The 27,902-nt window shown below is 51.2% G+C and overlaps 1 protein-coding gene across 1 annotated transcript; it reads left to right on the forward strand.

Annotated features, from left to right (window-relative positions):
* Positions 1 to 869: 869 nt before the first annotated feature.
* On the forward strand, positions 870 to 27,690 carry NELFA (negative elongation factor complex member A). Its single transcript, XM_050792311.1, has 11 exons — positions 870 to 1,139; positions 18,151 to 18,322; positions 20,361 to 20,522; positions 22,553 to 22,642; positions 24,070 to 24,200; positions 24,289 to 24,358; positions 24,610 to 24,698; positions 25,552 to 25,663; positions 26,329 to 26,594; positions 26,747 to 26,846; positions 26,944 to 27,690. The coding sequence occupies exons 1-11, from the start codon at positions 897 to 899 to the stop codon at positions 27,126 to 27,128; spliced, it is 1,620 nt and encodes a 539-aa protein (XP_050648268.1). The 5' UTR covers positions 870 to 896; the 3' UTR covers positions 27,129 to 27,690.
* The last annotated feature ends 212 nt before the right edge of the window (positions 27,691 to 27,902 follow it).

Raw genomic sequence — 27,902 nt, forward strand, 5'->3', positions numbered from 1 at the left:
GCCTGTAACCCCAGCACTCTGGGAAGCAGAGGCGGGCGGGCTGATCGCTTGACCTCAGGAGTTTGAGACCAGCCTGGCCAGCATAGGAAGGCCTCGTCAAAAAGACAAAAGAGTAAAATGAATTTAATAAAATGAGGTTCAACTTTTACTCATGTTTGTACCTAATGACAAGCTCGTAAAACTGAAAAGTTCACTATTGGCTCCTGCCCATATGCTCCAGGCCGAGTAGGGGCCGGGGCCTCCCTGCACTGCGGGGTCACGGGTGCCCCGGGACCACTCCCCGAGCGCCCTCCGATCCGCATGCTCAGCGCAGCTCAGTTGGCGGCGCGCCACGGGCAGAGCGGGTTCAGCGGGGGACGGAAGCTCAGCGCGGAGACTGGGATCCCGCAGGCTCACTCCGCAGGGCCGCGGCTCCTCTCTGTGCAGGTGCTGGGCCCGCGGGGGCGGGCGACCAGGTCCGCGCCGAGACCCAAGCGGGGAGAAAGCGAAGAGCGGAGGACGGGGCAGGCGCACCGGGAACCTCCGCCCCAACGCACGGCCGCGAGTCTGCGGCACTTGACACCTGCACTGCGAACGCCAGGCCACATCCCTAGCTCCCAAGCCGCGAATACGCGCGCCCGCTCGTGACGTCATCTTTTGCGGTCTCCCCGAGAGTCGGCAGCGGGCGCCGCCATGATGCGTTACGGAAGCCGATAGTTCTTGCCCGGCGTCACCCCGTCGTTCCGGCTCTCGACGTTGCCACAGAGCTTCCCGGAGACGCGGCCGCCACCCAGAAGCGCTCTCGTTGGAAGCCCCGCTCGTGGGACCCTGCTGCCTGCGCCGCCTCTGCAGCCCGCAGCCCGACGGGCGCCGCCATGTTGGGGTCCTAGCCGAGGGCGCGTAGGTGTCTTCATAAGATGCCGGGGCTGCGACGCGCGCTTTCCCCCAAGATGGCGTCCATGCGGGAGAGCGACACGGGCCTGTGGCTGCACAACAAGCTAGGGGCCACGGACGAGCTGTGGGCGCCGCCCAGTATCGCGTCCCTGCTGACGGCCGCGGTCATCGACAACATCCGTCTCTGCTTCCATGGCCTCTCTTCGGCGGTGAAGCTCAAGTTGCTACTCGGGACGCTGCACCTCCCGCGCCGCACGGTGGACGAGGTGAGGCAGGCGGGGCGCCCCGCGGCCTCCAGATTCCCAGCCTTCCCACCTCCGACCCGCACACCCTACTCCTGCCCCTGCTCTGGACCCTCCTCGGTCCCTCTCCCACCTTCCCATCCCCCTTCAGACTGTCAGCCTCCCCGGGGTCCTCAGCCCTCACGCCCCCGCCTTCACGCCCCCTCCTCGCTCCTCCCGATCTCTCCCTCCAGTCCTCACCTCCCCCTGGGTCTTCATCCCCCGCCTCGATCCTCATCTCCCACCTCGGTTCTCATCCCCACCCTGGGTTCTCAGCAATTCCCCCCCGCACCTCCTCGCGCCCTGGGAATCCCCCACTAGGGTCCTCACCTCCCTACTTTTCGTCCTCACCCCTACCTAAGTTTTCACCTCCCCTGGGATCCTCAGCCTCCTCCACGCCGGGCCCCGGGTTCTCACTACGACCCCCAGATCCTCACTCCCCTCCTTGGGCCCCCGGGTACTCATCCTCCCCCGCCCCCGCCTCCCCCGCCCCCAGTCCTCACCACCCTAATCCCCCACCGTCCCAAAGCGACAGACTCTCGGGGCGGGGGTGCGCCGGCCCCAGCGGGGTCTCCCGTCGGGGACGCAGCCCCAGTGACCTGGGCGAGGGCGGGGGTCCCGAGAGAAACCCACGTGAGGAAGGGGCGGCCTGTGCTCTGTAGCTCCAGTGTCCGCTGACTGCATTTTGTTGTTCTCACCTCGCAAAGACCCCGGCCGCCCGGAGTGCTCTATGTCCGTTTTACTCTTTTCTGCACGCCGTTTGGCGTCATTCCAATGAGTGGGTGTGTGAGGTTTGTTTTATTTTTCCTCAATGTTATATTGTATCTCTTTCCGTGCGAAATAAACCAAGTAGTTTTGCAGACTATTGAAGCCCCGTGGTTGTTTAAACGTTCCCAGCTACTGGCGTATTATATTATAGGTTGTAATTGTTTTTTATTGAGATATGACATGTATGGAAAAGTGCATTTTTGTTCAGTTTCACGAATAATAGTAGCATCGTGAGCCACTCCTGTGATCCTCACACAGGTGGAGATACAGAACCATGCCTGTTCTTGGAAACCTCCCATTGGTAATCACAGCCTTCTTACTTTCCCCTCCCTCATTTTGGAAAGGTGATCATTTCTGTACCATCTCCCCGGTATTAGCAATTATTTATGCACCCCTGAATGGCACAGCTTGATTGCCTGATTTGGACTTAGTGTGATGGTATCATAGTGTATTTTGTGTGCGGCGTGCATGTGTCCTTTTGGTGGACACCTTGACAGTTTCATCCAAGTTGCAGCTGAGTTGGTTTGATTTTCACTGCTCTGTGGTATTCCTTTGAGCACGAAGCTCTTTATCCATTCTATCACAGTGACACATTTAGCTTATGGCCAGTTGTGTGCTGTTGTAAATAATTCTGTTACTACATTATTGTGATGTGTTGCATCAGGTATTTGGAATCTTGGGATTTCTCTAGGGTATAATATCTAGGAGTGGAATTGTGGGGATCATAGGGTTATGCCCAATTATTTTTCAGAGTGTTTTGTTTTTGTTTTTTTGTTTTGTTTAAGACCGGGTCTGGCGCGCTGTCACCCAGGCTGGAGTGCAGCTGCACAATCATGGCTCACTGCAGCCTTGACCTCCTGGGCTCAGGTGATCTTCCCACCTCAGCCTCCTGAGTAACTGGGAATACAGGGTTTCACCATGCTGCCGAGGCTGGTCTTGAATTCCTGACCTCAAGCAGTCTGCTTGCCTCAGCCTCCTAAAGGGCTGGGATTACAGGTGTGAACCATGGCACCCGGCCTGCTTCTTGGTTTTCTGTTTTGAGAATTGTATATTCAAATCTGCTTTTAAATTCTCTTTTTTCCCATTGTTTTGTAAGAGTATCTTTTTTATTATTTATTATAAATGCTAGATGTCAGTCCTTTTTCAGTTACAAATATCTCCCAGTTGTCCTTTGACTTAGCTTCCTGGAATTCTTTTCTTTGTTTTTTTGTTTTTTGACCCCAGGCTGGAGTGCAGTGGCCCGATCTCTGCTCACTGCAAGCTCCGCCTCCCGGGTTCACACCATTCTCCTGCCTCAGCCTCCCGAGTAGCTGGGACTACAGGCGCCCGCCACCACACCCAGCTAATTTTTTGTATTTTTACTAGAGATGGGGTTTCACCGTCTTAGCCAGGATGGTCTTGATCTCCTGACCTCGTGATCCACCCACCTCAGCCTCCCAAAGTGCTGGGATTACAGGCGTCAGCCACCATGACCGGCTTTTGTTTTTCATTTTTTGTTTTTTTTTGAGACAGCGTCTCACTCTGTCACCCAGGCTGGAGTCTAGTGGTATAATCATAGCTCACTTTAACCTTGAACTCCTGGGCTAAAACAGTCCTCCCTCCTCAACCTCTGTACTAGCTGGTACAACAGGTGCTCTGCCACCACGCCTGGCTAATTTTTGTGCGTGTGTATGAAGATGGTGGGGGGTCTTACTATATTGCCCAGGCGGGTCTTGAACTAGCCTCAAGTGATCCTCCTGCCTTGGCCTCCTATAGTGTTGGGATTACAGGTGTGATCCTTGCGTCCAGCCTCTTCCTGGAATCGTGGATGAATAGAAACTCCTAGTTTTTACGTAGATGGTGTATTCATCTGCCCACTATCATTGGTGCCTATTGTGTCCCCAAGGGACATGCCCGGAACACTCCCTGGGTTATCTTGGCGTAGCTGTACGGTTTTGCCTTTTGCACTTAAATCTTCAGTCTGTGTGGAATTGATTGTGTGAAGCAGAGAGTCTAATTTTCCACGTGGATGTCCAGTTAGTCCAGCACTGGACGTTGATTGAAATGACTGTCTTTTTCCATTGATCTGCACTGTAACTTCTGCTGTGGATCTGTTTCTGGGCTGTGCTCTGTTCTTTTGGTCATTTACATATTGATGTGCTAATAACCCACTAAGTCGGTTCCTGTCACTTTATTTCTAAGTCTTGTTAGCTGACGGAGCAAACTCTCCCACTGTATTTTTCTCTGGGATCATCTTTGGCTATTCTTGTCCCTTCACACGTCTGCCTGTATCTTCCATACTTACTTCTTAAACACATAGAGCCTGCCTGCTGGGATTTTAAGGCTGAGCCGAATTTGCCGTTCATTCTGGGGTGTTGTCCTCTTCATATTGCATCTTAGAACTTGTGGGTGTGGCCATATCTATGTAGCTGTTCTTTATGATCTCCGTAGAGGCATCTCATATATTACCACCTAGTTAGTATTTTCCACTCCGTTGTACATGGGGTCTGTTAGTCTTAGTTTTGACTTGTTGCTGGTTTAAGAAACGCAGTTGAGGCCGGGCGCGGTGGCTCAAGCCTGTAATCCCAGCACTTTGGGAGTCTGAGACTGGCGGATCACCAGCTCAGGAGATCGAGACCATCCTGGCGAACACGGTGAAACCCCGTCTCTACTAAAAAATACAAAAAACTAGCCGGGCGAGGTGGCGGGCGCCTGTAGTCCCAGCTACTGGGGAGGCTGAGGCAGGAGAATGGCATAAACCTGGAGGCAGAGCTTGCAGTGAGCTGAGATCCGGCCACTGCACTCCAGCCTGGGCAACAGAGTGAGACTCCGTCTCAAAACAAACAAACAAAAAAACAAAAAAGAAACGCAGTTGATTTTTGTGTTTTGTGTTTTGGTTTTTGTTTTTGAGACGGAGTCTCACTCTGTCACCCAGGCTGGAGTGCAGTGGTGCGATCTCGGCTCACTGCAACCTCTGCTTCCCGACCTCAGGTGATCCACCCACCTCAGCCCCCCAAAGTGCTGGAATTACAGGTGTGAGCCACTGTGCCTGGCCTGATTTTTGGATAATGAGTTTGTGACTAGCATCTGTGCTAAAGTTTTGCTGGTTGCAAAAATTTTTTTCTATAGAATCTTCTTGATTTTTCTGTGCATTTCATATTATTTTTCTTTCTCCAATTACCTTTTGTTTTTTTCTTGTCTCACTGGACTGGCCGGGACCCTCCTTCGATCACGCAGGGAGAACTTGGAATGTTTTGCCAGTAAGCATCATGTTCCCTGTTGTCTTTAATAAATACCCTTTATCTAGTTAAGGAAATTCTCTTCTTAAAAGACTTGTAAAAAAATCTTTTAATCATGAATTTTTAAAAAATAGCTTTATTAAGATATAACGTATAGCTGGGTGCAGTGGCTCATGCCTGTAATCGCAGCACTTTGGGAGGCCAAGATGGGTGGATTGCTTGAGCCCAGGCATTCGAGATCAGCCTGAGCAATATGGTGAAACCCCGTCTCCATAAAAAATATAAAAATTAGCCACGGGTGGTGGCACATGGCTGTGGTCCCAACTACTTGGGAGGCTGTGGCGAGAGGATCGCTTGAGCCTGGGAGGTTGAGGATGCCGTGAGCCATGATTGCGTCACTGCACTCTGGCCTGGGCTACAGAACAAGACCCTGTCTCCAAAGAAAAAATATATTATTTATATTATTTATGTACCATATAATTATGCCAGATAGTTCACCATTTAAAATGTACAGTTCAGTGCTTTTTAGTATATTTACAGAGTTGATGATCATTCTAGTCAGTTTTCGAACATTTTCATCATCCCCCAAATAAATCCTATACTCATTAGCGTTTCCCCAGTCCTCTTCCTCCCCACTCCTAGGTGACTAGTAATCTACTTTTTGCTTTATAGATTTGTCTATTCAGGATATTTTATATAAATAGAATCATACATTTAATGTAATTTTTTTTTTTTTTTTTTTTTTTGAGACAGAGTCTTGCCCTGTCACCAGGCTGGAGTGCAGTGGCGTGATCTCGGCTCACTGCAAGCTCCGCCTCCTGGGCTCACGCCATTCTCCTGCCTCAGCCTGCCGAGTAGCTGGGACTACAGGCACGCGCCACCATGCCCAGCTAATTTTTGTATTTTTAGTAGAGATGGGGTTTCACCATGTTGGCCAGGATGGTCTCCATCTCTTGACCTCGTGATCTGCCCGCCTTGGCCTCCCAAAGTCCAAAGTGCTGGGATTATAGGCGTGAGCCACTGTGCCCTTTATTTCTTCTTAAAAAAAAAAAAAAAAAAAAAGTTGCATGTGCAGAGCATGCAGGTTTGTTGCATAGGTCTACGTGTGCCATGGTTTGCTGGACCTGTTGACCCACCCTTTAAGTTCCCTCCCCTCACTCCCACCCCCAACAGGCCCTGGTGTGTGTTGTTCCCCTCTGTGTGTCCATGTGTTCTCAATGTTCAGCTGACTCCCGCTTATGAGTGAGAACATGTAGTGTTTCGTTTTCTGTTCCTTTGTTAGTTTGCTGAGGATGGTGGCTTCCAGTTTCATCCATGTCCCTGCAAAGGACAGGATCTCATTGCTTTTTATGGCTGCATAGTATTCCACGGTGTATATGTATAACATTTTCTTTATCCAGTCCTTCATTGATGGGCATTTGGGTTGGTTCCATGTCCTTGCTCTTGTAAGCAGTGCTGCAATAAACATACATGTGCATGTGTCTTTATAGTAGAATGATTTATAATCCTTTGGGTATATACCCAGTAGTGGGATTGCTGGGTCAAATGGTATTTCTGGTGTTAGATCCTTGAAGAATCACCACACTGTCTTCCACAATGGTTGAACTAATTTACATTCCCACCAACAGTGTAAAAGCCTTCGTATTTCTCCACAGCCTCTCCAGCATCTATTGTTTCCTGACTTTTTAATAATTGCCATTCTGAGTGGCATGAGACGGTATCTCGTTGTGGTTTTGATTTGCATTTATCTGAAGTTCAGTGACATTGAGCTTTTTTTCATGTTTATTGGCCTCGTAAATGTCTTCTTTTGGGAAGTATCTGTTCACTTCCTTTGCCCACTTTTTGATGGGATTGTTTGTTTTTTTCTTATAAATATAAGATCCTCGTAAATTCTGGATATCAGATGGGTAGATTGCAAAAATGTTCTCCCATTCTGTAGGTTGCCTGTTCACTCTGATGATAGTTTCTTTTGCTGTGAGAAGCTCTTTAGTTTTATTAGATTCCATTTGTCAATTTTGGCTTTTTTTGCTGTCGCTTTTGACGTTTTTGTCATGAAGTGGTTGCCCGTGACTGTGTCCTGAATGGTATTGCCCAGGTTTTCTTCTAGGATTTTTATGGTTTTGGGTTTTACATTTAAGTTTTTAATCCATCTTGAGTTAATTTTTGTATGAGCTGTAAGGAAGGGGTCCAGTTTCAGTTTTCTGCATATGACTAGCCAGTTTTCCCAGCACCATTTACTGACTAGAAGATCCTTTCCCCATTCCTTGTTTTTGTCAGGTTTGTCAAAGATCAGATGGTTGTAGATGTGTAGTGTTACTTCTGAGGTCCGTTTTCTGCTCCATTGGTCTATAGGTCTGTTTTGGTAGCAGTACCATGCTGTTTTGGTTACTGTAGCCTTGTAAGTATAGTTTGAAGTCAGGTAGCATGATGCCTCCAGCTTTGTTCTTTTTGCTTAGGATTGTCTTGGCTACACGGGATGTTCTTTGATTCCATATGAAATTTAAAATAGTTTTTTCTAATTCTGTGAATAACGTCAATGGTAGTTTGTTGGGAATAGCATTGAATCTGTAAGTTACTTTGGGCAGTATGGCCATTTTCATGATATTGATTCTTCCTATCCATGAGGATGGAATGTTTTTCCGTTTGTTTGTGTACTCTCTTATTTTCTTTTTTTTTTTTTTTTTTTTTTTCCTGAGATAGAGTCTTGCTCTGTCGCCCAGGCTGGAGTGCAGTGGCGTGATCTCGGCTCATTGCAAACTCCACCTCCCGGGTTCACGCCATTCTCCTGCCTCAGCCTCCCGAGTAGCTGGGACTACAGGCACCCGCCACCACGCCTGGCGAAATTTTTGGATTTTTAGTAGAGACGGGGTTTCACCGTGTTAGCCAGGATGGTCTCGATCTCCTGACCTCCTGATCTGCCTGCCTCGGCCTCCCAAAATGCTGGGATTACAGGCGTGAGCCACCGTGCCCAGCCTTCCCCCGCCCCGCCGCCCGCCAAGACAGAGCGAGACTCTGTCAGCCAGGCTGGAATGCAGTGGCACAAGCCGAGGCTCACTGCAACCTCTGCCTCCCAGGCTCAAGCAATTCTCCTGCCTCAGCCTCCCGAGAGCTAGGATTACAGGCTTGTGCCACCATGCCCAGCTAATTTGTGTATTTTTAGTAGAGACGGGGTTTCACCATGTTGGCCAGGCTGGTCTCGAACTCCTGACCTCAGGTAATCCGCCTGCCTTGGCCTCCCAAAGTGCTGGGATTATAGGCGTGAGCCACTGTGCCTGGCCCCTCTCTTATTTTCTTGAACAGTGGTTTGTAGTTCTCTTTGAAGAGGTCCTTCACATCCCTTGTTAGCTGTATTCCTAGGTATTTTATTCTCTAGTGATTTTGAATGGGAGTTCATTCATGATTTGACTCTTTGCTTGCCTATTAAAATCACATTGATTTTGTATCCTGAGACTTTGCTAAAGTTGCTTATCAGTTCAATAAGTTTTTGGACTGAATCGATGGGGTTTTCTAAATATAAAATCATGTCATCTGCAAACAGAGACAACTTGATTTCCTCTCTTCCTATTTGAATATTCTTTATTTCTTTCTCTTGCCTAATTGCCCTGGCCAGAACTTCCAATACTATGTTGAATAGGAGTGGTGAGAGAGGGCATCCTTGTCTTGTACTGGTTTTCAAAGAGAGTGCTTCCAGCTTTTGCCCATTCAATATGGTATTGGCTGTGGGTTTGTCCTAAATAGCTCTTGTTATTTTGAGATACGTTCCATTAATGCCTAGCTTCTTGAGAGTTTTTAATATGCAGGGATGTTGAATTTTGTATCAAAGGCCTGTTCCGCATCTGTTGAGATAATCATGTGGTTTTTGTCTTTGGTTATTTATGTGATAGATTATGCTTGCTGGTTTGCATATGTTGAACCAGCCTTGCATCCCAGGGATGAAGCCGACTTGATCGTGGTGAATAAGCTTTTCGATGTGCTGCAAGATTCGGTTTGCCAGCATTTTATTGAGGATGTTCACATTGATGTTCATCAGGGATACTGGCCTGAAGTTTCCTTTTTTTGTTGTCTCTTCCTAGTTTTGGTATCAGGATGGTGCTGGCTTCATAAAATGAGTTAGGGAGGAGTCACTCCTTTTCCATTGTTTGGAATAGTTTCAGAAGGAATGGTACCAGCTCCTCTTTGTATTTCTGGTAGAATTCAGTTGTGAGTCTGTCTGGTACTGGGTTTTTTTTGGTTGGCAGGTTATTACTGCCTCAATTTCAGAGCTTGTTATTGGTCTGTTCAGGGATTCGACTTCTTCCTGGTTTAGTTTTGGGAGGGTGTATGCACCCAGGAATTTATCCATTTCTTCTAGATTTTCTAGTTTATTTGTATAGAGGTGTTTATAGTATTCTCTGATGGTAGTTTGTATATCTCTGGAGCCAGTGGTGCTATTACCTTTATTATTGTTATTATTATTATTATTATTGGTGTCTATTTGATTCTTCTCTCTCTTCTTTATTAGTCTGGCTAGTGTTCTATCCATTTTGTTAATTTTTTCAAAAAACCAGCTCCTGGATTCGTTTATTTATTTTTTTGAAGGGTTTTTCATGTCTCTGTGTCCTTTAATTCTTCTCTGATCTTAGTTATTTCTTTTTTTCTGTTAGCTTTGGGGTTAATTTGCTCTTGCCTCTCTAGCTCTTTTAATTGTGATGTTAGGGTGTCGATTTGAGATCTTTCTAGCTTTCTAATGTTGGCATTTAGTGCTGTAAATTTCGCTCTTAACACTGCTTTAGCTGTGTCCCAGAGATTCTGGCCCATTGTCTCTTTGTTCTCATTGGTTTCAAAGAAATTCTTGATTTCTGCCCTAATTTCATTATTTACCCAGGAGTCATTCAGGAGCAGGTTGTTCAATTTCCATGAAATTCTGTGGTTTTGAGTGAGTTTCTTAATCTTGAGTTCTAATTTGCACTGTGATCTGAGAGACTGTTGTGATTTAGTTCTTTTGCATTTGCTGAGGAGTATTTTACTTCCAATTATGTGGTTGATTTTAGAATAAGTGCCATGTGGCACTGAGAAAAATACATGTCCTGTTGATTTGGGGTAGAGAGTTCTGTAGACATCTGCTAGGTCCACTTGATCCAGAACTGAGTTCAAGTCCTGAATATCCTTGTTAGTTTTCTGTCTCGTTGATCTAATACTGACAGTGGGGTGTTAAAGTCTCCTCTTGTTATTGTGTGGGAGTCTAAGTCTCTTTGTAGGTCTCTAGGAAGTTGTTTTATGAATCTGGGTGCTCCTGTATTGGGCGCATATGTATTTAGGATAGTTAGCTCTTCTTGTTGAATTGTTCCTTTTACCATTGTGTAATGTGCCCTTCTTGTCTTCTTTGATCTTTGTTGGTTTAAAGTCTGTTTTGTCAGAGACTAGGATTGCAACCCGTTTGTTGTTGTTGTTGTTGTTGTTTGTTGTTTGTTTTTGCTTTCCATTTGCTTAGTAAAGTTTCTTCCATCCCTTTATTTTGAGCCTGTGTATGTCTTTGCATGTAAGATGAGTCTTCTGCATACAGCACACCGATGGGTCTTGACTCCTTATCCAATTTGCCAGTCTATGTCTTTTAATTGGGGCATTTAGCCCATTTACATTTAAGGTTGATATTGTTATGTGTGAATTCGGTCCTGTAATCATGATGCTATCTGGTTATTTTGCACACTAGATGCAGTTTCTTCATAATGTCATTGGTCTTTATATTTTGGTGTGTTTTTTCAGTGGCTGGTACCGGTTTTTCTTTCCATATTTAGTGCTTCTTTCCAGAGCTCTTCCAGGGCAGGGCTGATGGTAACAAAATCCCTCAGCATTTGCTTGTCTGGAAAATATTTTATTTCTCCTTCACTTATGAAGCTTAGTTTGGCTGGATATTAAATTCTGGGTTGAAAATTCTTTTCTTTAAGAATGTTGAATATTGGCCCCCAATCTCTTCTGGCTTGTAGAGTTTCTGCAGAGGTCTGCTGTTAGTTAGTCTGATGTACTTCCCTTTGTAGGTGACCTGGCCTTTCTCTCTGGCTGCCCTGAACAGTTTTTCCTTCATTTCGACCTTGGAGAATTTGATGATTATGTGTCTTGGGGTTGATCATCTCGTGGAGTATCTTAGTGGGGTTCTCTGTATTTCCCGAATTTGCATGTCGGCCTGTCTTTCTAGGTTGGGGAAGTTCTCCTGGATGGTATCCTTAAGTGTGTTTTCTAGCTTGTTTCCATTCTCCCCGTCTCCTTCTGGTACTCCAGTCAGTAGTAGGTTGGGTCTTTTTATGAAGTCCCATATTTTTTTAAGGCTTTGTTCATTCCTTTTCATTCTTTTCTCTCTATTCTTGTCTGCATGTCTTATTTCAGTAAGGTGGTCTTCAAACTCTGATATCCTTTCTTCCGCTTGGTGGATTCGGCTGTTGATACTTGCGGATGATTCACAAGGTTCTTGTGCTGTGTTTTTCAGCTCCATCAGGTCATTTATGTTCCTCTCTAAACTGGGTATTCTAGTTAGCAATTCCTTAACCTTTTATCGAGGTTCTTAGCTTCTTTGCATTGGGATAGAACATGCTCCTTTAGTTCGTTTTTTTGTTTTGTTTTGTTTTGTTTGTTTGTTTTTACCCATCTTTTTTTTGTTTGTTTTGTTTTGTTTTGTTTTGTTTTTTGAGACGGAGTCTCGCTCTGTCGCCCAGGCTGGAGTGCAGTGGCGCGATCTCAGCTCACTGCAAGCTCCGCCTCCTGGGTTCACGCCATTCTCCTGCCTCAGCCTCCTGAGTAGCTGGGACTACAGGCGCCCGCCACCGCGCCCGGCTAATTTTTTGTATTCTTAGTAGAGACGGGGTTTCACCGTGGTCTCGATCTCCTGACCTTGTGATCCGCCCGCCTCGGCCTCCCAAAGTGCTGGGATTACAGGCGTGAGCCACCGTGCCCGGCCTTATTTTTACCCATCTTCTGAAGCCTACTTCTGTCAACTCGTCCATCCAATCCTCCATCTAGTTCTGCGCCCTTGATGGAGAGACATTGTGATCATTTGGAGGAGAAGAGGCACTCTGGCCTTTGGGGTTTTCAGCATTTTTTCCTTGATTCTTTCTCATCTTCATGAGTTTGCCTAGTTTCAGTCTTTGAGGCTGCTGACCCTTGGATGGGGCCTTTTGTTGTGGTTGTTGTTGTTGTTGTTGATGCTGTTGTCATTTTCTGCTCGTTTGTTTTTCCTGCAATAGTCAGGTCCCTCTTCTGTAGGGCTGCTGCAGTTTGCTGGGGGTTCTCTTCAGGCCATTTTCATCTGATTCACTCCCGTGCCTGGAGGTGTCACTAAAGGAGGCTGGAGAACAGCAAAGATGGGTTCCTGCTCCTTCTTCTGGGACCTCTGACCTCGAGGGGCACCAACCTGATGCCAGTAGGATCGCTCCTGTATAGGATGTTAGTGGCTACACCATCTTACATTCTCCATAGTGATTTTTGAGTGTTCAGTCTCTCACATCCTTGCCAACATTTGTTATCTTTTTGATATAGCCATCCTAGTGGGTACGAACACAAGGGAACTTTAAATTTTATCAAATGCTTAAATATCTATTGACATGTAATTCACCACATTAACAAAATACCTTTAATTATAAACCAACCTTGCATTCCTGAGGTAAGTCTAAATTGGTCATTTTATGTTGTTGGATTATATCATCCTGAGGTTTTGTATAGGGATTTTGTATTGTATCTTTGTTCTTGGGTGAGATTGACCTGTAGTTTTACTTACCCAGACTGTCTCTGTTGGATTTTGGTATTGGGGTTATGCTACCCTTTGAAAAGGATTTGTAACGTATCTCGTCTTTTCTTTTTCTTTGGAAAGTTTGTTTACTAATGGAGTGATTTCTTCCTAAATATTTGGTAGAACTTGGTAATGAAGCCTTCTGGACCTGAAATTTACTTTGTGGGAGGATTTTTCGGTATCGATTTTTGTTTTTATGAGTTTTGTTTGTTTGCTTGTTTTAATGCATAGTGTCACTGTCACCCAGGCTGGAGTGGCAGTGATGTGATCATAACTCACTGTAACCTTAAACTCCTAAGCTCAAGTGATCCTCCTTCCTCAACCTGGTGAGCAGCTAAGACTACAGGCATGCACCACCATACCTGCCTACTTTTCTTTTTTTTATTTTTTGTAGAGAGAGTGTCTCAAATACCCTTCTGTCATCGAGGCTGGAGTGCCATGGTGTGATCTTGGCTCACTGCAACCTCCACCTTCCAGGCTCAACAATTCTCGTGTTTCAGCCTCCTGAGTAACTGGGATCACAAACGTGCACCACCATGCCCGGCTAATTTTCGTATTTTTACTAGAGACGGGCTTTTGCCACGTTGGCCAGTCTGGTCTCAAGCTCTCGACCTCAAGTGATCCACCTGCCTCGGCTGCCCAAATTTCTGGGATTACAGGCACGGGCCAACATGACCAGCCCAACATCTTCTTTGTAAATGTCAAAAGCATGTGTAGTGATTATTTCTTATTTTTTCCCCCTTGATCCATCTCACCAGATGTTTGTTGATTTTATAAGAATTTTCAAAGTACCAGCTTCTGGTTTTGTTGATCTTTGCTTTCTGTTTCACTAATTTTTGCACTAATTTTCTTCTAATTACAGTGTTAGCTGCATCCCACAAGTTTTGATAGTCACAGAACTGTATCAAGTCAAAAATATTTTTAAATTTCAATAAGTTCTTCACTGATCCCTGTGTAATTTAGAAATGTTTCTTAATTTTCCTACATTGGAGGGGAAGAGATTTTAGTTTTGTTTTTATTATTAATTTCTAGCTGTATTGAGCTCTTGTCAGAGAATATGGTTTATGTTATTTTAGTTGTTTGAAATTTAAGATTTGCTTAATGGCAAAATATATGGTCAGTTTTTGTAAATGTTGCAAGTAAGCTTGCGAATCACATATATTCTCTAGTTTTGAGATCCATTGCTCAGTGGATGTTCATTAGGCCAAATTTCTATAATCATGTTGTACAAATCTATTCTGTTCTTACTGTTGTTTTAAAGGTGTGGTGTCTTACTATGTTGCCCAGGCTGGACTCAAACTCCTCAGCCTCCCAAGTATCACAGGCATGTGCAGCTTGATTTAAATTAAAAAAAAATCAGTGAGAAGAGGATTTGTTGATCTCCCCATTATGATTATGGATTTTTCTATTTTTCCTTCTCAGCTTATGCTGTATATATCTTGGGGCTGTGTTATTAGGTGCATCCAAGTTTATAGTTGTTATAGTTACCATGTGAACTCAACCTTGGATCTTTACATAGAGATCTCTGTATTTAGTAATGTTTTGTTCTTAAAATCTGCTTCTATCTAATATTAATGTAAGTATACCAGCTTTATTTTATATGTATTTTTCTTGGACTTTGTCCTTATGTATTTCGAGAAATTGTGATAAAGACCTCATTTAACTAGACTGTGAAAGGACTAGGCCATTCTGGGTAATTTACTTCTCTGAAAAATATTTTTATTTATTTTCTTGGTATTTAAAAAAAGGTTTATAAGACATTCTAATTTATCTTAGTTTTCTTTTTTCATTTATTTAGGGGTCTGGTACCTTAGGGATATCATTCTGAAAATTAAACTTTTCTACATAGGACCATAGATACAGGGTGACTAGAATAGATGACTGGGCTGGATGTGTTCCACAGTGTATCGGGCAGGATTCTCCAGAGAAACAGAACTAGGAGGGCATACAGACACACACATGCACACACACCAGGAGAGCCAGTGATGTAAGCCCTTAGACTCGAGACCCAGGAAGAGCTGATGTTCCAGCCTGAGTCTGAAGGCTGGAGAAGACCAATCTTCCACCTCAGACGGGCAGGAGTTCCCCTTCCTCGGCATTTTTGTTCTGCTTTGGTTTCCAGTTGATTGGATGAGACCCACTCAACAGGAGGGAGGGCCCTCTGCCTCAGTACAATTTAGATGTTAGTCTCATGTAGAAACATCCTCACAGACACACCTAGAATCACGAGGGACTAACTGTCCAGGTACCCCATGGCCCAGTCAAGTTGACACATAAGGTTAACCTTATACATGGCATCTGCTACAACTTGTGTTTCTGAATGAAATTCTGCAACCAGTTCACTGGTTTTATAATGTGTTTTTTTTTTTTTTTTTTTAGACAGAGTCTTACTCTATCGCCCAGGCTGGAGTGCATTGGCGCCATCTTGGCTCACCACAATCTCCACCTCCCAGGTTCAAGCAATTCTCCTGCCTCACCCTCCCCAGTAGCTGGGATTCCAGGAGTGCACCACCATGCCTGGCTAATTTTTGTATTTTCAGTAGAGACAGGGTTTCGCCATGTTGGACAGGCTGATCTTGAACTCCTGGCCTCAAGTGATCTACCCGCCTCAGCCTCCCAGAGTGCTGGGATTACAGGCATGAGCCACTGTGCCCAGCCAATTTTTAATTTTTTTAAGAAATGAAATCTTGCTCTGTCGCTCAGGCTGGAGTGGAGTAGTGCCATCTTTGTTCACTGCAGCCTCGAACCTCTGGGCTCAAATGATCCTCCTACCTCAGCCTCCCGAGTAGCTGGAAGCACAGGTGTGAGCCACTATACCCGGCCCTGTTCCTCTTAAAAGCTTAGTAAATAGCAGTCCTTTATACCAGGGACGAGGAAGAGAGATTTTAATGATGTGATAGTTTATTCAGTAAAGGGTACAGAAGTGAGTTAGGGCCCCTGCTCTCTAAGAATTACAGACCTCACAACATAGGCCCGGGCTGGGCATGGTGGTGGCGCCTGGATTCCCAGCACCGTGGGAAAACGAGGCAGGAGAATCTCTGGGACTGGGGAGGCGGAGGTTGCAGTGAGCTGAGATCCTGTCATTGCACTCCAGCCTGAGTGACAACAGCAAGACTCTGTCTCAAAAAAAAAAAAAAAAGCCCCAGGAGCTCGTTCCCCTCTTCCACCAGCAAAAGGCACCTTCCATGAAGCCGGAAGGGGCCCCCACCAGGCAGGGAATCTGCCAGCGCCTTGACTGATCTTGGACTCTCCACCTCCAGAACCATGAGAAGTAAATTTCTGTTGTGTGTAAGCCAAGCATTATCTTTTTTTTTTTTCTTTTTTCTTTTTTTTTTTTTTTTTTTTTTTTTTTTTTTTTTTTTTTTTTTTTTTTTTTTTCTTTTTTTTTTCTTTTTTGAGATGGAGTTTTGCTCTTGTTGCCCAGGCTGGAGTGCAATGGCATGGTCTTGGCTCACCACAACCTCTGCCTCCTGGGTTCAAGCGATTCCCCTGCATCAGCCTCCTGAGTAGTTGGGATTACGGGAATGCGCCACCACGCCTGACTAATTTTGTATTTTTAGTAGAGACGGGGTTTCACCATGTTGGGTGGTCTGGTCTCCAACTCCTGACCTCGTGATCCGTTCACCTCTGCCTCCCAAAGTGCTGGGATTACAGGCGTGAGCCACCGCACCCGGGAAAGCCGAGCATTTTCTAACAGATGTCCAAGTAGAGTAAGACAGTCTTCAACATACGCATTTTGGAGAGAGAAAACATTTACTCCATAACAGTGGTCCTTTTTGTTTTAAATTAACATCCCCGACTTTTTTTATCTTTACCGCCCACTTGCCTCTTGGCAGGCATAGGGTTTCCCTGGGGTTGCTGTGAGGAGGCAGCACTGGCTGGGAACAGTGGGGCTGTGCGGCTGCCAGAGTCACTGTGTGCGCAGCGCCTCCTGCAGCCACGTGGCATCTTCTCCAGCAGCGTGTGCTGTTCCCTGAACTCGGGTGGGCGTGGGGAGTGAGGGCTGGGGGCACAGGGTCAGAGGCCGAGGCAACACCCTCCCTAATGCCCAAGGAACAGAAGGGCTGGGCCACACGGAGGTTCCTGACTCCTGAGGGCAGCTGGGTGTCCTGCAGGGCAGATGCAGGGGGGCTTGGCAGCAGGCAGGCTCCCCTGGCACGACCTCTGACCTCTGCCCCTCGAGCCAACTTCCCTCCAGGCAGGAAGCCCATGAGGACAGTGAGGTCTGAGGGGAAGCTTTGGAAGGTCCTCCCACTCAGAGGCCACCAGGAGGTGGTGCTCAAGGGGACGTGATGGCCGCAGCCCTCTTAGTACAGGTCTCTGGCGCCTGACGCAGGGAGTGGGTGTCAGGAATGCCTTGTGCTGGGGTTTCAGCCCTGGCGTCCGGACAGGGCAGGGCGCTGTTGTTCAACCCCAGCTCCTGCCAGCCCAGCCGTCTCACGCTGTGAGCAGCCCAGTGGACCCGTGGCACAGGCACAGGCATGCCACGGCCTGGTTCTCTGCGTTTCCTTGTGGGAGGGGGTTTATGTGGCTGAAGCAGGCCCTGGTGTGGATGGATCTGGCCTCCCAGGCATTGAGGGAGCGCGGGGTGCACCTGCTTCCTCCATCCACATCGCCCATGGCCTCCCAAAGGCCCTGGCCTCACTCCAGGTCCTGGGGCCACCTCCAGCCTCCATGCACGCCACCTCCCAGCACCGTCCAGACCTGGAGGTGGCCATCCCTGCCCAGATGGTGACTAGGCTGACCAGCTTAGCTGGCACGGGTGCTGCCCAGGCCCCACCCCCTGCTGCCTGGGCACACAGCCCCTGTGGCAGGTGACTCCACCCTGCTCCTGTGCTCTGCTGTGCTGGGCACCTACCTGCTGTACGCCCGTCATCCCCAGGATGCCCCACCGGCAGGCTTTCTGTGGGGGCGGTGGTGGCCCCGGCATCTCAGCCTTCAGGTTTTCTTGCATCTGCACACCGGTGGGGGAGAGCAAGCCCAGCAGACTGGGTGCTGCTGGGAGGTGGGAGGCTGCCAGGGGGGCACCAGATGCCGGGCCTTGCAACCTGGCAGTGGCTGTGGCAGCTCAGGGAAGCAAGGTGGCCCTGGGGTGAGGCCGGGGGCTCAGAGGAAGGAGAGCCCTCAGGAGGAAGTGTTGGGGGAGACTGCCAGAGAGCCCTGCCACTGCCCAGTGCCCATTCAGAAGCTCAGCAGGGAGTGGGCTCAGAAGTGGGCAAGGGCACGGTGGCACTGGCCACATCCTGTCTTGCAGATGAAGGGCGCCCTGGTGGAGATCATCCAGCTCGCCAGCCTCGACTCGGACCCCTGGGTGCTCATGGTCGCCGACATCCTGAAGTCCTTTCCGGACACGGGCTCACTTAACCTGGAGCTCGAGGAGCAGAATCCCAATGTTCAGGATATTTTGGGAGAACTTAGAGAAAAGGGTATGTTGTGTGGCTTTAATTCATGTTGGGAGGAGGGAAATGGATCTTTCTTGAAAAGTTTTTTTCTGAAATGAATTTGATTTTTAGACTGTTACGTTTTTCCATGTGTCCTGGTTCCTAAAATATTAACTATGTACACACCTTCCTCCCGTGTAAGCTGCTGCCTGGCTTTTTGCCATCTTTGAAAACAAACTCAAAACAACCCACAGGCCCCATCCTCGCTGCTGCGGTGTCGGCGGGGGGCGGGGTCGGCGGGGGGGGGGGGGGGGGTCAGCGGGGGGTGGTGTCAGCGCCACTCGCGGTCTCTTCCTGGTTGGCTCCATGAGGGCAGGGGCTTTGCCCATTCAGGTTGTATCTGCAGATCCTAGATTCTAGGGCCCAGAACATTCCCTGGCCCAGAGTACATGCTCAGAAATGCATGTTGAAAATATCAGCAATTCAGTTGTTTAAATGTGAACTGAAAATTGCTTAGAAAATATTCGCAAGGCTAGGCTCCGTGGCTCTCTCCTGTAACCCTAGCACTTTGGGAGGCTGAGGTGGGCAGATTACTTGAGCCCAGGAGTTCAAGACCAGCCTGGGAAACATAGCAAGAACCCATTTCTACAAAAAATAAAAATCAGCTGGGCGTGGTGGCACGCGCCTGTCCTGCCAGGTACTTGGGAGGCTGAGAAGGGAGGCTCACTTGAGCCTGGGAGGCCAAGGCTGCAGTGAGCCATGATCGTGCCACTGCACTCCAGCCTGGGTACCACGGTGAGAACGTATCTTTTTTTTTTTTTTTTTTTTTTTTTTTTTTGAGACAGAGTCTCACTCTGTCACCCAGGCTGGAGTGCAGTGGCGCGATCTCAGCTCACTGCAAGCTCCACCTCCCAGGTTCATGCCATTCTCCTGCCTCAGCCTCCTGAGTAGCTGGGACCACAGGCGCCCACCACCATGCCCGGCTGATTTTTTTGTATTTTTAGTAGAGACGGGGTTTCACCGTGTTAGCCAGGATGGCGTCAATCTCCTGACCTCGTGATCCACCCACCTCAGCCTCCAAAAGTGCTGGGATTACAGACGTGAGCCACCGCGCTCGGCCAAGAACGTATCTCTTAAAAAAAGAAAAAACAATTTGTAGATGGTTTTGAAGAACATGTGTTGATGGGATGCTTGTGCTTCTCTGAGTTTCTCTCCTGCTTTGGACAATTGCCACTGGTTCCTCAGAGCCCAGACGTTGTGCCCCAGCTCCTTCAAGGGCAGCACCCGGAGAGACAGGGTTGTGGGATGGAGACATCGAGGCTGCACACTCCTGCAGGGGCCCTCCTGGCCACCCCCCTGCAGGTGGCACCTCTGCCCACCTGTGAGAGCACACACACCACGCAGGTGCCTCTGGAGCAGTGGCCTGGACAGGTCCACCCCACCCCACCCCCCGCTGGTGTCTCTCAGGAGTGTCCCGCAGGCAGGAAGGCCGAGGGCGGTGAACTCTCATCTGCCTGCCTGTGCTTTTTCTCCAGGCGGGACACGTAGCCAGTTCAGGTGGGAGGTTGCCTGTCCCTGTGGGGCAGTTCCCGGGCTCTGAACCCTGGGTGACCATGCGGACTGAGGAAATGGATGTGGGCAGTTTGGATGAGGGCTGGGATTCCAGGAGAGACCACCGGCCTGGTTACCCTTGGGGATGGGAAGAGAGAAGCCCCAGATGGGAGGTCCTTCTTACGCGGGGATGGGATCCGTTAACATTTTATGTTCTAGAAGTGCCTGGAGCCCTCCGGGAATCACTGTACTATGTCCACTTGTGGTTCTCAATATCCGCGGTGCCAAACGTTTTCCAGTTTGCAGCCCTCTCGAGGCACGTCCACCTCTCAGGCGTTCCTGTTCTGAAAACGCTCCTGGGTGTTCTGCTGGAGCCGTGGGGAGTCAGTCTCTCGGGGACTCGAAAACAGCTGCAGCTCCCATGACCTAACCCTCGCCGAGGAGGGTGTGGGGCCGGGCAGCCACCAGCTCCTCTCAGCGGGGAGCTCTGCGGCCTGGGCGCCCTAACTGTTGTGTGGTTCTTACCGTGCAGTGGGCGAGTGTGAAGCGTCTGCCATGCTGCCACTGGAGTGCCAGTACTTGAACAAAAACGCCCTGACAACCCTCGCGGGACCCCTCACGCCGCCGGTGAAGCATTTTCAGTTGAAGCGGAAACCCAAGAGCGCCACGCTGCGGGCGGAGCTGCTGCAGAAGTGTGAGTGGCCACGGCCGCCATCGGGCCTTGTCTGTGTAGTTTCCACTCATAGGTTTCTTTAGGTTCTAAGGAACCAAGACTGCCCCTTCAAGATAGCGTTCTGGGCCGGGCATGGTGGCTCACCCCTGTTGGGAGGCTGGGGCAGGTGGGTTGTTTGAGCCCAGGAATTTGAGACCAGCCAAGAAACCCCATCTCTACCAAAAATAGGAAAAAAATAGCGAGGCATGGTGGTGGCGTGCCTGTGCTCCCAGCTACTTGGGAGGCTGAGGTAGGAGGATCACCTGAGCCTGCGAGGCTGAGGCTACAGTGAGCTGTGATCACACCACTACACTCCATCCTGGGTGAGAGTGAGACCCTGTCTCAAAAAAAAGAAGATAAAGTTCTGCCTGAAGTTTGTTTTTTGTTTTTTTTTTTGAGACAGTCTCGCTCTGTCGCCCGGGCTGGAGTGCAGTGGCACGAGTTTGGCTCACTGCAAGCTCCGCCTCCCGGGTTCAGGCCATTCTCCTGCTTCAGCCTCCCGAGGAGCTGGGACCACAGGCGCCGCCACCACGCCCGGCTAATTTTTTGTATTTTTAGTGGAGACGGGGTTTCACCGTGTTAACCAGGATGGTCTCGATCTCCTGACGTCGTGATCCGCCCACGTCGGCCTCCCAAAGTGCTGGGATTACAGGCGTGAGCCACCATGCCCGGCCGAAGTTTTTTGTTAGAAGTTTATTTATCACTATATTAAACTTTGTGTTCTGAAAACATGCTTTAAAAACTTCAGAATTTAAGCCAGGCGTGGTGGCTTACATAATCCCAGCACTTTGGAAGGCCAAGGCCAGCAGATCACCTGAGGTCAGGAATTCAAGACCAGCTTGGCCAACATGGTGAAACCCCGTCTCTACGAAAAATACAAAAATTAGCCAGGCGTGGTGGTGCAGGCCTGTAATCCCAGTTGCTAGGGAGGCTGAGGCAGGAGAATCGCTTGAACCTGGGAGGCGGAGGTTGCAGCGAGCTGAGATTGCACTCCAGCCTGGGCAACAAGGACAAAACATCATCTCAAAAAAAAAAAAGAAAGAAATCAAAAACTTCAGAATTTTAGGTTAAGGCATCTCTAATCTCTGTTACCAAATGAACTCTGTGCCAGCTGAGTCCCGCTGTTGGGCACGATGGGTGCCGTTGTGAATGGCTGGAGGGGCACCGTCCTTACTGTCACGTTGCTACCTTCTTGAGTGGCCAGTGATCTCAATTTGACTTGAAAGATATTTAATCATTTCATTTAACGTTTTCCCAAAGCACGACAAAGATTACAATAAAATCGTTTTATTTTGAATAAATACAGAATGAATATTTATAATGTACATCAATACCCCGTTTCTAGAGAATCCAAATAAAAGGCTGACAGCAGCTGTGCTTGGGTCTTGGCTGGAACAGGCAGCAGCCAGGGCCCAGCGCTGTCCAGGAGGCTCCGTGCAGCCCCAGGGGCACCGGGTAGCCCATGAAGGACTCTGCTGGCCCCTTGGGCCCCACCCCACAGTGGAACGCATCCCTTTTGGAGGCCAGCAGCGGCCTCAGGCTGTGCTTTGGGCACTCAGTGTCCCCTGACCCTTCAGCCTCACTGAACCAAGTCAGGAAAATCTCTTCGTTTGTTTCTTCCTCATATTTTTGTGTTTTTCAGCAGGCATTTAGACCATGCCTGCTGACCCTCAGCGAGGACGGTGCTCCCACTGAGCCAGGGGGAGGCCCGGGTCGTCGGAGTGGGCCAGTGAGGCCCCTCAACTCCTTCTCTGCTGCTTCCCCCTGCCGTGGGGTCCTGGGAGGTGCAGCCACAGCCACCCAGCTCCCGAAACTTGCTCACCTGAGTGAGTTTCTGACTTGTTGTAATGTGCGAGCTGGTGTCAGGCCCTGCTCGAAACAGCTGCTCATTAGAGAGAATGCAGTGTTCACGGCTCAGGCCGTCGGATGAATCCGCTTGACAGAGATGCGTTTACAAGGGCCAAGAGCTCTCACTCTGAGGATCCCTGACACATGTGACCTCTTCCTTCCAGCCACGGAGACCGCCCAGCAGCTGAAGCGGAGCGCCGGGGTGCCCTTCCACGCCAAGGGCCGGGGGCTGCTGCGGAAGATGGACACCACCAGTAAGGCCCCCACCCCGGTGCTGCGAGCCTTGCTTTTAGGGCAGAGCTAAGAGCTTGACCTGGAGACTCGGCTCCCTGTTGGGGAGGTGGTGCATGTGAATGACCCGCAGGCAGCAGTGTTGGGAGCGCGCGGGAAAGCGAAGGCACCGGGGCAATTGTACCAGCTTCTCCCCTTGGGGAGCGCCCTGGGAGGGTGCGTGGGTGCTGAGACAGGAAGGCCGGGATCGGAGGACAGCATTGGCCCCTGCTTCTCTGCTGTCGGCAGCAGCTTTCGGCCTTCCCAGCTCGGGTTCTCAGCCCCAAGTGCTGCTCTTGGGTTCCGAGTGTCCCTGGGAGGCTGCGCGGGGAGGGCGTGACCGTGTTCCGCCGCCCGCGGGGCTGCGCCCCTGCACCCCTCCATCTGCCCTTCCTGATTTGTGCTCTCAGGGCCGGGTGTGAGCTTAAGCAGAATGGACCCTGATCACAGGAATACGGCGTGCCCCTGGGAACCGCAGCAGGGCATACTCACCCCACAGGGTGCTGGAGAGTGACCTGGGGGCCAGAGGGCAGGACGGGTGCCGTCCTGTGCTGAGACAGCTGGGTAAACTGCAGATGGGTGGTGCTGAAAGGGCAGCCTTGCGGGCACCCTCCATGCAGCCCCCGGACCAGCCTGGCTCAGTTTATTTGGGCTCCCATAATTCCACAGTGTTCACATGGGACCTAGTAGAAGGCGTCTTGGGTCTGCTGACTGTTGTCCCTGCGTCGGGGGGGCCATCCCCAGGTCACGTTCCTGCCCACCGCAGCCAAGGTTCCACCTTGCTCTCCTCTGCCCCGCCTGGAGCAGACCCTTGTCTTTCCACCCCAACCAGGCATCCCAGGGCTGGGGCTGCACCTGCTGTCCCAGGGAGGGTGGGCCAGCTGTTGAGCAGTGTGTCCAGCCTGTCCCAGTGTGCTAACGGCATGGTCCGCCGGGCACCCTCTCTCCGGTCCTGGCACCATGAGAGCCATGCATGCCCTGGAGGGTGTGTGTGGGCACTGGTGGGTAATGGCGTAGGCCTCAGGAGCGTCCTCGGGACAGGAGGACAAGGCTCGGGAGGGCAGTCCTCGAGCCCAGGCGCCTGGCTTCGCGCCCCTGCCTGTGGAGGTACGGGAAGGAGCCAGAGCTCAGCCCCCCGTGCTGGTGAGAGACTCCACCGGGTGAGATCCTGTGGCTGGGCTGGGGTGCCGCTGTCTTTGGTGTCTTGGCAAAGTGTGAGGTTGTGGCTCCAGGCACTCCCCTGCTCCCTGAGGTCTGGGATTCTGGGGGTCCTGCCCGCTGCCCACCAGGGATTTGGCCCTTCTCCACTGCAGCGCTAGCCTAGAAGGGGTGGGATGTTCTGGGCTCAGAGGGGGTGGAGGATGTTTACTGGTCCCTGCTGCTGGCCCTGACAGTTGCTGTCGTCCTCCAGCCCCACTCAAAGGCATCCCGAAGCAGGCGCCCTTCAGAAGCCCCACGGCGCCCAGCGTCTTCAGCCCCACGGGGAACCGGACCCCCATCCCGCCTTCCAGGACGCTGCTGAGGAAAGAACGGGGTGTGAAGGTGGGCCCGTCCCCCAGCTCCTGTGGCGCCCTGAGGCCTGCCGTGCCCTGGGGCTGTCACTAAGGCAGGGCTGTGCTTGTCTTGGCAGCTGCTGGACATCTCTGAGCTGGATATGGTCGGTGCTGGCCGAGAGGCGAAGAGGAGAAGGAAGACTCTCGGTGGGGATTGGGGCCTGCGTGGAGGCGGCAGTGGGGGTCCCTGCGGGCCCTGCCCAGGTGGGGTGGGGCGTGTCCACGCTCAGCGGGCAGGGCTGTGCCCCTGTGAGGCTCCTCTTCTGTGGGTGGGCGCCTGCTTTTCTCCTCGCTCCTTGGCGGCCTCTCCTGGGAAGCTGTTTGCTTCCCTGTTGCTGCCCCGAGCTGAGCCTGCAGACGCACCTGGGCACTGGTGAGGACGCCTGTTTTGTCCACAGATGCGGAGGTGGTGGAGAAGCCAGCCAAGGAGGAAACTGTGGTGGAGAACGCCACCCCGGACTACGCGGCCGGTCTGGTGTCCACACAGGTAGGGCTCAGGGCAGCACCCCACGTCTGGCACCGCTGCAGGTGCCCTTCTTGTTCCGATTGTGGCCACTCTAGTGTGTTCTGTTGGATAATATGTGTATGTACATATGTGTGCGGTTTGTATTTATGCATATATGTGTATATGAGAGGCAGTGTGGGCCGCATCCTGACATGGGCATCCAACTCAGGCTCTGAGCGGGAACCTGCCCCACGCTTGCTGGATGGGCTGCTGGGGGAGTCCTCCTCACCCCTGTGCCTCAGTGTCCCCTGTCAGGCAGGACTGGTGGAACCTGCCTTGCAGGTGGCCGTGAATGGGCACAGGACAGGCCTGTGGGGGTGCTGGGTGGTCAGAGGCCTCGGTGTCCTGGAGACCAGGCCCTGCCTGCGGGTAGGAGGCAGCCGTGGGGCGCGGCAGGTGCACAGAGGCTACAGTGGGTCGTCTGAGGCCAGGGCCTGGAGGAGGCCACACTGCAGGGTCACTTGGGGATAAGAAGCTCCTTCCTTCCCGTCGCTGTGCGTCCGGGGTTTCTTTACACGAGCCTCTTCCTTTTATATCAATGCTTCGTGGTAAGAAAAAGCATCACTTCTGTCCTCAGAGATGGGCAGTTTGGGCTCCCCAACCCCTCCCCTCTCCTACACAGGAGCCGCTCAGTCCCCAACTCTGCTGGGGCACCAGGAGCCAGGGGTCCCTTTGCCCAGCCCAGGGAGCTCTGGAGAGTGGCCCCCGCCTTCCTGCTGTAGCTTGGGGCGGGGGCCACAGCTTGTGGCGGTGGAGCTCCAGGTCGGGCCGTGAGTGTTAGCACATGCCGGAAGCATGGCCTCTTCTGGGAGAAACCTTAAACTCTGTGTTCCAGAAACTTGGGTCCCTGAACAGTGAGCCTGCGCTGCCCTCCACGAGCTACCTTCCCTCCACGCCCAGCGTGGTTCCCGCCTCCTCCTACATCCCCAGCTCCGAGACGCCCCCAGGTGAGTCTGCTGGCCCCAGTCTGGAACCAGCTGAGCTGCCCACCAGGACGTGGCCTTGCCCATGGGCGCTGCCAGGGCTGCGGTTCCCACTCCTGCATCTCTGTTGTCCCCCACCCGAGGCAGATGCCCTGCTTGTCAGCTTGAGCTCCACGACACAAACCAGCTGTTTGCCCTGCCCTGCCCGTCCTGGGCACAGACAGCTGCCCCAGGACACCGCAGGAAGGGGATGGGGCTGGCAAGGGTCTTCTGCCAGGTGACCCAGCTGTTGTTGCTGGGTAGCCGGGAGGGGAGCCGAGGGCCATCCCCCCTAGATGGAGGGCACTGCCAGGCTCACAGCACCTCAGGCCAGGTCCTGGGCCCCAGGGGCTTGAGGATACGGCCTTCCTCTCTTCCCACCAGTGCCTGCGGTATGGGGACCCGCTGCAGGCCAGCAGCTGGCCAGAGTCCAGACATGTTATCTGCGGGTCTGGAAAGGCCTGAGACCACTGGCCTTGCTCCTCTGACTGGGGCTTCTGGGCCTGTGCCCTGGCTGGGGGCCACAGGGAGTTCTCGTCAGAGGGTAGCAGGACAGAGAAGGGGAGCTGAGCCTGTCACCTCCAGGAGCACTAGGGTTTGGGAACAGGGTAGGGGTCCAGCCCCCTCACCAGGCCCCGGTCTACCTGCAGCCCCGTCCTCCCGAGAAGCCAGCCGCCCACCAGAGGAGCCCAGCACCCCGAGCCCTACGCTGCCAGCGCAGTTCAAGCAGCGGGCACCCATGTACAACAGCGGCCTGAGCCCTGCCACACCCACGCCTGCAGCGCCCACCTCGCCTCTGACACCCACCACACCTCCAGCTGTCGCCCCTACCACTCAGACACCCCCGGTTGCCATGGTGGCCCCACAGACCCAGGCCTCTGCCCAGCAGCAGCCTAAGAAGAACCTGTCGCTCACGGTAGGTGTACCCTGGCGGGGCCCACAGGCCACCAGGTAGGTGGTATGGCCCTGGTCACCTGCTGTGGCATGGGGGTGCCACAGTGCCTGCAGGGGGATGCAGGAGGTGGTCCTGGTGGGGCCCTGGTACCCACACCCCTCTCCCCGCTGTAGAGAGAGCAGATGTTCGCTGCCCAGGAGATGTTCAAGACGGCCAACAAAGTGACGCGGCCCGAGAAGGCCCTCATCCTGGGCTTCATGGCCGGCTCCCGAGGTGTGTTCATTAGGCAGGGTCTGGGGGTGCACCGGGCCGGGTGGGGGGCGGGCTCTTTGGCCCCAGACACCCACCCAGAAGCTCCTGCTCTCTGCAGAGAACCCATGCCAGGAGCAGGGGGACGTGATCCAGATCAAGCTGAGCGAGCACACGGAGGACCTGCCCAAGGCGGATGGCCAGGGCAGCACAACCATGCTGGTGGACACAGTGTTCGAGATGAACTATGCCACGGGTCAGTGGACACGCTTCAAGAAGTACAAGCCCATGACCAACGTGTCCTAGGGCCACCTGCCTCACAGCTGGCCCTCACTTGGGGGCTCCAAGGGACGATGGCTTTGCCGGCTTAAATTAACCAGACAGCGGACACCTGGCCCACGAGGTCCCCCAGCCACCGCCCTGCTGCTGACCCAGCCTGTTTTAAGTTCTAGATGCATTTCTCTGGGGTGTTTTGGGCTTATTTTTAAATTTTTAATATGGGTTCCTTTTTGTGTGATTTAAGACACTTTTTGGACTCAACGTTCCATTTTTGAATGTAGTAAATTAACCAAAAAAGTTACAACTTCCTAATTTTAGTGACAGCTCTGCCTGTTAGACTCTTACTTTTTAAAATCTTTTCTATTTTCCTCGCTGGGGCAGTGCCCTTGGCACGGTGGTACTGGGGGTGGGGCAGGGACACCTGACCACACCAGAGTGTGGGAGACGGCAGGCCTTGTCCCCTGCCAGTGCCTGCCTGGGAGTTTTGTATTCATCTTTTGTACAGTTGTGGACATTTAAGACAGTATTTGGGTACCTATTTTCATTGTAAAACTATCTGAACCATTAAAGTTTAGCTTTTCTAAAGAAAGCCACCATAGCTGTGTTTGGGGCCAGCTTGTCCTCCCTGCTCCGGGGACCCAGTCCCTCCCTAGGCGGCCGTCAGGATGGGGTGGTCCAGGGCTGGGGGCTTCCTAGGACACCCTGGCCCACAGGGTGAGGAACAGGTAGGGTCAGCCCTCGGGGCACTCCCTTGACTTGGCTGCAGGCCTGGGGACCACCCGGCTCAGTCGACTGCAGGGC

This window comes from Macaca thibetana, chromosome 5, assembly GCF_024542745.1.
Source record: "Macaca thibetana thibetana isolate TM-01 chromosome 5, ASM2454274v1, whole genome shotgun sequence".
NCBI lineage: Eukaryota > Metazoa > Chordata > Mammalia > Primates > Cercopithecidae > Macaca > Macaca thibetana.